Consider the following 10483-nt stretch of genomic DNA (forward strand, 5'->3'; position numbering starts at 1 on the left):
CTTTATCTAATTTTTAGGGTGAGTTAGGTCAAAATCTCAATATTAACATGATATCTGAGCATAGACTCGTTGTAATATGTTGGACTGTCCATAATTGAGTCATTCATTAACAGCTCCACGCTCTAGTTGTTCATTTCTGGACTTAAGTGTGTGTGTTAATTAAGATGTCCAACATCGGTTGGATATAGTTACTGAGATTTATACATATGGATTTGAACAATTCTCTTCCATTGATCTAGTTTTTGGAGTTGAGTTAGAATTAAATCTCATTGTTGATGAGCTTTTAGTTTCTTGATGTGTTAGTTCACATTAGCATTCAGGTGAAACTTCTATATATAGCCATCTAACTAATGCAAGTTTTCTGAACCATATCTCCATCGATCTCACACTAATTTTCTACCCAATAAATTAATTCTTCGATGGCTCGTATTAATACTAATCCGAAATTGGTTGCGATTTTTATAATATACTTTTTCATGACATCCCAAGTATTTACTCATGGACAGCAAGTCCCATGCCTGTTTTTCTTCGGAGCTTCATTAACTGATAATGGAAATAATAATATGCTCAACACTGTACTGAAGTCAAATTATCCACCCTACGGGATTGATTTCTCCGCTGGCCCGACGGGAAGATTTAGCAACGGGAAAAATACCCCGGATTTTATCGGTTCTATTTCTTCTCATAATATTCTACAAATATTTTATTATTGTTTATCGATCGAATGGATGTGGCTAATGATATTGCATGATCTGTCCATGGTTGCAGCTCAGTTGCTAGGATTTAATAATCCCATCCCGCCTTTCGCAACAGCTACAGGTCCTGCTATTGTGAAAGGAGTCAATTATGCGTCCGCCGGAGCAGGAATCCTCGACAATACATCAAGAGCACTGGTAATTATTATTATATTTTGACAGATGAGATCCAATAATTTTCATCAATAATTATATGTAGGGAAACCGATTATTGATATATATATATATATATATATATATGTTTTGGATAGGGCGACAGGATCAGCTTGAACAGACAGTTATCGAATCATCAGATAACAATCTCTGGTTTGTCGTCTTTACTTGGCCCAAGTACTCAAGTCCAAGACTACCTCAACAAGTGCTTGTATATAGTGGAAATCGGGAGCAATGACTATGTTAACAATTATATACAGCCGCAAAATTACCCAGAAACTGCATCGCTTACACCGGATCAGTTTGCAGCACTCTTGATTCAACAATACACTACCCAACTCAATGTACGTACATGATTTCTCCAAAAATTAATGTGCGGTTAACATTTTGTCCAAAATATATAAACGTCTAACTTGTGGTTACCAGGCCTTGTACAATAGCGGGGCAAGAAAGGTTGCAATCTATGGTGTTCCTCCAGTAGGCTGCATCCCTCAAGTGCGGGCAATGTTTCCGCCTAACGCGTCGGGATGCGTCGACTACGTGAACAACTACGCCCAACTATTCAACAACAGGTTGAAGCCTCTGGTGGACAACCTCAATGCCAATCTAACTGGCGCAAAATTTACATACATAAACATGCACGGCATTTTAATCTCCATCCTTGCTTCTTTAAGTACGTGCACGAATAATTATCTTTAATCTCCATCCTTGCTTCTTATATTTGTATATCAATGTTGAAGTTAATATATGCAGGTACTTTCGTTTCCGGTACTCCGTGTTGTGCAGTTTCATCGGCAGGAGTGTGTGTTCCTAACCAAGCTCCGTGCATAAACAGGGCTCTGTATGTTTTCTTCGACAACTATCATACCACAGAGATAATAAATAGCTTCGTAGCTGCCAGAGTATACATTTCCGTTTCAGCAACGGATGCATATCCATTCGACCTTAAGAACCTTGCTCAGCAATAAATTCATGGCACACTCACACGCACACACAAATACATGTAATATTAAATAAATTGTCCAAGTATTTGGATCAGTAAGTGAATAAACTTTAAAGTTGTGTGGTAAACTTGAATAATGTATTTTAATTTAGAGATGAATGATTAATGGATCTCTTGTTGATATTAAATATCTGGTGCACACAAATAACCATTATGTTTGATCCAGTTTGCTCTGTTTTTTTTTATTAGCCCACTTCATAAAAAAAACTGAATGGACAATTTTAATGTGGTTCGGTCCAACCGACCTACATCAACGGGGTCACGCCCAACTATCAAACAAATCCACTAAATATAAATAGTGACAATCATACGATGACTTATTCAAATAAAATAATCTATTTTTTCTATGACGCTTCTATGGCAAAAGCATTTACTAGAGTTCAATTGGCTATCACCACTCCTCCACAACTCCGCCTTGATTGAAATTTCTTCGAAATTCCGGATTATTTTCTCCCAATAACGTCATTTTCCTCTCTCGATGAATGAATCATGAGGTTCGAAATATGTGTGCACCACCAGCAAGTTGGAATCTCGAAATCAGAATGAATAATGTGGAATGTCAGTATCTTGTCTCAACAGATGTCGCGACATATATCATATAGTTTTGTTTTTCTTCACAAAAATTCGCTCACAAAGGATATTCTCTAAGAATAACATAACGCTTAAAGCTCGTTCCCTCCCTCAACCACATATGGTCACACTAAACAATTTTTAAAATGAATGAGCAATTTTTTTATATAGAAGATCTCATCATATTTAAAATCTTTCATCCTATCTTCAAGATAATGTCATAAAATATCTTTATCATATCTCCAACAAATCTCAAAATATATGCAAACAATTATCTTCTCCGTATCTTTAATGAGTGGGTCTCCTCTGAGACGGGTCAACCCCACTGATATTCACAATAAAAAGTATTACTCTTAGCATAAAAAGTAATATTTTTTCACGGATGACCCAAATAAAAGACTCGTCTCACAAATGCGACCCGTTAGCCCGTCTCACACAAGTTTTTGTTATCTTTAATATCTCAAACCAATTTTTTTTTAATTTTTTTAATAAACTAATGACAAAAATTAACCCAACAAAAATATCACCTCACACATTATTATTTGAATAGATATGTAGTTTCATTTTATTTTTTATTTGTTTCGATTACGTGAGAACCCGCAACAACTATTTTTCTATACGTACGGAATAAAATTATTAATGCAATAACCTGCAAATCACGTTAGTTAGGTAAATCACACTGATGAAGCGGCTCACATACTCTATCAATTCGAACACCTAGTACTCTGAAGGGATGTATATATAGACAGACATTTTCACGTAACTTTAATCAATTAACTCATATATACCAACACCATCACCTGCTCAACAAACTTATTAATTAATATTATACGTGTTTCCAAGTTAATGTTATACGTGTTTCCAAGTTAATGGGCAATCCAGATAATAAGAATGTATACGTATTCGTAATCACAATTGAATATTCTTTTAATAATCACATGTGCTTAATTTCTCCAAATCATAAATGCCGTGGACGAGGGTGGAGACCCAGCTCGTTTCAAATTTTCAGTTAATTAATTGAGTAGGTCTTTTGTGAGACGGTCACACGAATCATTATATGTGAGACGGGTCAACTCTATCGATATTCACAATAAAAGTAATACTCTTAGAATAAAAAGTAATATTTTTTCATTAATGACTCAAATAAGATATTCGTCTCACAAAATACGACTCGTGAGATCGTCTCACACAAATTTTTATCTAATTAAGTTATTTATCGAGTACTAAATATAAAAAGATTTTAGTAGAACTATATATAGATTCCTCGCATGCATAAGCCTCGGCTTTAACTTGCTCAAAAACGCCTTGCAAAAGTCAAGTTAGAGTGATTAATATGCTAGGCTAGCTGTATCTAATTTGGTATAATACCTCCAATTGCAATTTAAGGGTGTATTCATTCTATACTTTCAAAAACTTTTAATGATTTTTTTAAATGATGGACTTTTGTGGAGTTGATGGATTTTTATTGACTTTTATGGAATCTCATAGAACTGTAAAATAATTATTGGACATAGATAACCTCTTAATTTTAAATTATTATTTTTATTTATGAATGCAAATGAATTTTACTTACTTAAAAGTTAAATCAATTTAATTTGTGAAAAACGACAAATGAACTATCCAATTTATTGAAATCAAATTTCATTTTTTATGTCCATTCAACATATTAATGAATTATATTTTTATAAGTTCATAATAAAATTTTATTAAAAGAACACTCAAAATAATGAGTAGTCTTTTATAAAAAAATCTAATCATTACTGACAATTTGATTAACATTGTTCTACATTCCATTGGCTATGATATCCCTCCATGCATTACCATTTGCTCGTTGTTGTTTTTGAGTATTAAATAACTAATCAAAGTCGTCACTTTCATAAACTTGTGCTGATGAAGACAATTGAGCTTCATTATCTAGTTCAATTTGAAATTCAACAAATTGACACTTATTTCAAAGAAAATTGTGTAATATAGCACATGCCAATACAAACCCTGTTAGGGGTGGGAAAAAATACCGAATTTTCGGTATACCGAGATTACCGTAACAAAAAAAAATATTGAATTTACCAAATTTTAAGTATACCGAAGATTTTGGTACGGTACGGTAATAATACCGAATTTTTCGGTACGATAACGATATCCAATTTGAAAATTTTGGTATATACCGAAATACCGGAAAAATATACAAAAAGTTTAAAATATATAATATTTTAAAACAATAAATTATAATTTTTTTTAAAATGTAAGGTTTTTTTGGTTTGGTATACCGAAAATTTTGGTATAGTATCGATATGAATTTGCTTATACAATAATTTAAGATATATTAACTAAAATTAAAGAAAATAATTAAAAATAAAATGTTATATAATAATTAATAAAAAAAATTAAATTTTAGTTTTTAAAAAGTACAAATAAAAGGAAAAATAAATAGATGAGAAAAAGATGAAAGTTTGTATTAAATGTACATCCAAATCTTTAGGTTGAATCAAAGACTTTTGTTGATATTTTATTGTTGTACTTTAGGCTATAATTCTTGTACTTAATAGAATTCCATAGAATCATTAAAAGTCTATTGACATTTTGAATACCTATAGACTTTTCTAGAGTTTTTAAAAGTCAAGTTTGAATAGCACATGAATTTTTAAAATTCTACAAAAGTTTACATTGAATATCATTAAACTTTTATTGAGTATATAAAAGTCTAGTTTGAGTACCTCTAGACTTTTAAACTCCATAAAAATCATTAAAAGTCTGTAGCCAATACACCCCCCTAAGTTTCTGATCAAAATTGTTCTTTAAATGGCACATGGCACACACGTACAACGAATATAATGTTCACCATTTCATTTTTTTTAATCATGTAATCAGTTAATTTACAGTTTTAACAAATTAATTTGTATTTTTTCAATTTAATCTTTAAGTGACATGCTGATGTGATATTGAAGACGTATGTTGAATACATTTGCGATACCACATGTTATGTCGCACAATTTTGATATCACATCATCATTTTATCAGTTTAGTTCAATATATCTTTAGGGTGTGTTTGGTTGGATGGATTAAATAAGGATAGATTAATAGTCCAATATTTATCGTTAAAATTTTAAGATGTTTTAATAATGATTTTGACCCGGTTTAAGATCCAATTTTATTAATCAAATAGTTATCCATAAAATTGGATCTTAAATCGGGTCAAAATGATTATTAAAACAACTTAAAATTTTAACGATAAATATTGGACTATTAATCTATCCTTATTTAATACACCCAACCAAACACACCCTTAGGGTATTACCCTCATGCATGTTAAATCAAATGAGCATCATTGCATAAAAAATGTTTTTACGTGAGGTCAGAACCATCAGATTAAGGGTTCATTCCATCCTACATGTAAGGGCACTACCCCCATGATAGAATCAAGTGTCCAAAGTTAACCACACATACATGGAGTCCACTAATTTTTTTAAAATCACATATGTGTGTGAATCTTGTCCATCCAAACTATATGGGGGCAGTGCCCCTACATGTAACATCGACTTAATCCATATGTAGAATGAGGGCAGTATCCGCTTTGTAAGATTTCATTAACCCATATTATGGTATAACATATTAGCATTCTGATCAAATAGATCTAATATTGAAATAAAAGTCAAATAAGTTAACTAAGATTGTAATTCGACCGAAAACATTGCTGAAACTGGAAAACATTACTGAAAATGGAAAACATACCAGTTGTGAATCAAAAAATATAATCTTACCTAATTTTAGTTTATTTCTTATATTTAAGTTTTATGAAATAAAAGTATTATGTAATTTTTTAAAAAAAAATGAGGCATCAATATATATCTTCTAATAAAATTTTATATAAATAGACATAGGCGCAAGCAATGTATAACACAAATATTTACAGTGTGTTTGGTTCTTTCAAAATATGAATTTGGAATTGGATTTGGAAATTCAAGTATTTGAAATTCCATTTGGTGTTTGATTTAAAATTTAAAAATGATAAGTACAAATTCATTTCTTGTTTGGAGAAAAAGGATTAGAATTTGGAATTTTAAAATTTTACTAAGCTACCCTTAAAAAGCATCTAAACATAAATAACCCAAAGAAGTTTAGAAATTAATAATTCTTCTCCATTATTTGTATATGTTGAAAATTTTGGTGACAAAAGTTGACTGATGAGAATGATGTGTTGGTGAAGAATGATAAAGAGAGGAAACGAGATTTCTATATAAGTTCTGAAAAATAAAAACGAAAACATAATATATATATATATATTAAAATTTTAAAAATATTAAAATTTTGAATCAGAAGATTTCTTGAATTTTCCAAAAAGAAACGAGAGAGAGGTCTGGTGGTAGAGCAAAGAGGCATATTAACAAAAACCACCGAAAGTGAGTGAAGTTTGTGTGAATCATGCTGACTTCCCCAAATCAATTTCATTTGGATAAAAAAGTAATTGTATATTTTTAAATCCAAATCCCACCAAATCTTATCAAATTTGATGGGATTTGGATATACTCATGGAAATCTCATGAAATCCCATAAAATTCTAAACAAATTCGAATTCTTTTTTTAAATCACCTTGCCAAACAGTAAAAATAGGATTTTGAAATCCAAATACTATGAAATTCTCTCAAATCCTAGTTGCTAAACACATTGTTAGTACACATTAAGAGTATGATCATTCAAGAAGAAAAAAAATCCACTTGCTCAAACTAATCCTTGCGATGAAATACTTTTCTCTAAACGTAAAAACTTGCTCGTCTTCACTAAACGAAACAACTCACTTGCAAAAAAGTTAACATCCTTGTTTTTACTAGGTGTCAATGAGATCTTGATATTTAAACCTCTCATATTCATAAATTTTCTTGCTCTATTATTTCATTTGTTTTAGTTTCAAACTAACTTTTTACTCGTCTCTCATGCACCGGAGGAACATTGGTTGCTAACACAAGATAAATGTTCTTATTTCATATTTAGTCAAGAAAATTCCTTATTTTATTTCTTCCTTCATGTTTTTTTCATTCGCTTTCTCAAGGGTTATGTTAGGATCTCGAAGATTAATTTAGATAGTGATGAATAAATAATCTCAACAAATTCAGAAAATATTTCAGTTGGATTAGCAATACTGAAATGAAATTCTTGTCAGTTGAATATCAGTAAGCCAACGGTTTTCGAAATAGACTAACTGAAAACATTTGAACACAAAATGACTTAAGGTAAAAATCAGTTGTGCTATCAAATGAAAGTAAAAATAGATAGGCTGACTGAAATATAAATGATACAAGTTTGTTTATGGATGTTCAGAGAATTCAACTGTCATAAGTCACCTCTTCTTCCTTGCACAAGGATTGCACTAAAAGATTTTAGTAATTACAAAATTTTGAAATCACTCACTTCTGTAAGTTTCAGTTAGACAGTGGTAAATCTTACAGAAGTGAGTGATTTCAAAATTTTGTAATTACTAAAATCTTTTAGTGCAATCCTTGTGCACTTTAATCAAATTATCAATAAGATTTCTTAATTTTAATTACAAGTATTTCACAAAAAGATCTACTCACAAATTGATCTTTAAATTATCATATTCCAAACTATCAGCGTATGCTTGCTTCGATCAGTTGGGCTCTCAAAGAATATTTTGAACTCAAAAAGATTTGATTGTGAGGAAGGATTTTTCAGAAAGACTTTAAAGCTTGTCTTACTAACCTATTTATAGGCTTTGATTTCAATAGATGGCACGCATCGAGACCGAGTTAGTCGACATCGGAATTGTTTTTCAACTACATAATTGAAAACAACAAGTCTCATAATACATTAAAACCAAAAACCAGTTTATTACTTATAATCAATCATAAAATTGTCGTTACAATGTAGATTCTTAAAATGATAAAAATATGCGAAAACGTTTATAACTTACTAATCAAAAACTAAAATAAACTTATTGATTAATCGTAATATCAGCATCAAAACTGGTCTTGTTCATCTTCATCGATTTCCTCTTCTGACTTATCTGGGGAGGGTAGAGTAAAAATGTGAGTGATATGATTGTCACTCAGTAGCGGGACCCGTTCGAGCACATACATAACAAATACACATGAATTTTGAAAACCACATATCATATCATGTATAACATTATTATCATAACATGTCATCATCATAACCGTAAACATAATTTTGGCCAAAGCACTGAGATTCCTCTACTTTATATAGTTTACTGATGTCAGTTTTTAGTCCTCCAAGGGGACAAGACCATATCACGGTTATAATCTCACCGTGTAAGGGCCATAACTATATCTTGCATATTTGGATTCTCACCTATATCCAATTGAATCCTCACAGTGCCAAAACATAAAACATACAATAATCGTATCAAGAAAGGGTAGAAACAGAATAACGGTGCTCGACCAAAATTTTCAAAAACGAAATAATTCATATGCATAATATTTTAAAACAAGCCCAATTATCTTAGATCTGGAAGAAAACGTGAAGAACACAGAAACCATAGACTAATCATGCAACCGACACATCAAAAACGTAGTAGCACATCTACTGAAAAATCAGCCGCCTTGTAAAATTTCTCGCTCCTTGTTCGTTGGATCGAGCTTAAACTTTAATAGTACATTCACAAGTACAGAAAATAAATTATGAACGGTGAATATCGAGTTTGGAAATCGTTTTAACCTGCTTATGGACAAAAATCGTAGGTATGTTGTTCGAGCCTAAAATCTTAGCAATTTTCTTGTGAAGGCTATAAACGAAAAAATAACGGTTGGATTTGGCTGAAATTTGAATATATTATTCAAAACATATGAAAACATATTCTGAACGATGGAGATCGGATTTTGAGAAATTGAGCGAGAGAAATAATTTTCTGAAATTGGATAGAACTTTGATGACTCAGTAGAATTTTGGAGAGAAAATTTCGAAAATAGAGAGAAAACTCGAAATTGAGGTGTAAATTTTGAATGAAAGCTTATCTTATTTATAGAGAGATGGTAAAAATCTTACCATAATTCGATTGATATCCTCCCTAATTTGAAGATGTTCTTTCCACAATTTCGAGATAATCCTTATATAAATATTGAGATGCTTCGTTGTTAAGAAAAATTGTCTTGTATGTAATATTTCCTTCCAATTAGGTGGATATCCAGCCTTAATTTATCGTGTATCTTACATTGGATTTTGAATTTCATATATTTATTGGCTCGAAATTTCAAATAACATGTATTATTTAATATTTTCGAATTTATTATTTTTACAATAATATCATAAGTCGAAAATAAAGTCTTATACGTGTCTATATTTAAACAAATAATTACATGCCCAAAAATTTGGGTTCTTACAATAGACGTCTTTTTTAATCTTGCATCCATTTTCAAATACATACGTAATTGCCATGTCATCGTCTTTTCTGATAGATCATACATTTTGGATAGTGCACATGTCCTATGACATTCAAAGGAATAAAAGGCTGTTGGAACATTTCATGTTCGCAATCTTTATTTTGATGTTAACAAAACTTGTTACTGTACTTCTAACATATTTACTCACGTGTGAAGTTGCAAAAATAAGAAGTAAACTGAAACTGAATTTATCCAAACTGAATATATGACGAGTGTCAGTATTTTGATGATATCTCTCAGCTGTATGATGCGAATGACAATCTACCAATTTGACCGATTAGAAAACTCAATTTGAAACAATATGTACCTCACGTCAGTTGGGAAAATTCAGATGTTATCTAGGTCTAACTGATCGTTGATTTACCAAAGTGATTGCACGAAAACAACAATCAGTTGGGTATGAGCAGTTGTGGTATTTTGGCCATATCTCTTAGCTCGGTTATTGGAATGAAGCGATTCAGTATGCGTTGGAAATGTAAGACGATGATCTAAAAATCATTTTCAGAAGTCAAAATCTGAATCGAAGCTTATGATGCTCATAAGTGATGATGAAATCACTGATTTTACACAAGCTGAAATCAGCCTTCTGATTT

General features: G+C 31.1%; 1 protein-coding gene across 1 annotated transcript; it reads left to right on the forward strand.

Annotated features, from left to right (window-relative positions):
* Window positions 1-369: 369 nt before the first annotated feature.
* Window positions 370-2039, forward strand: LOC140804797 (GDSL esterase/lipase At1g29670-like). Its single transcript, XM_073160934.1, has 5 exons — window positions 370-669; window positions 769-893; window positions 1007-1252; window positions 1335-1581; window positions 1662-2039. Exons 1-5 carry the CDS (start codon window positions 420-422, stop codon window positions 1874-1876), a joined length of 1083 nt encoding a protein of 360 aa, XP_073017035.1. The 5' UTR covers window positions 370-419; the 3' UTR covers window positions 1877-2039.
* Window positions 2040-10483: the final 8444 nt, after the last annotated feature.

The sequence above is a fragment of the Primulina eburnea genome, chromosome 11 (assembly GCF_022965805.1).
Source record: "Primulina eburnea isolate SZY01 chromosome 11, ASM2296580v1, whole genome shotgun sequence".
NCBI classification, from domain to species: Eukaryota; Viridiplantae; Streptophyta; class Magnoliopsida; order Lamiales; family Gesneriaceae; genus Primulina; species Primulina eburnea.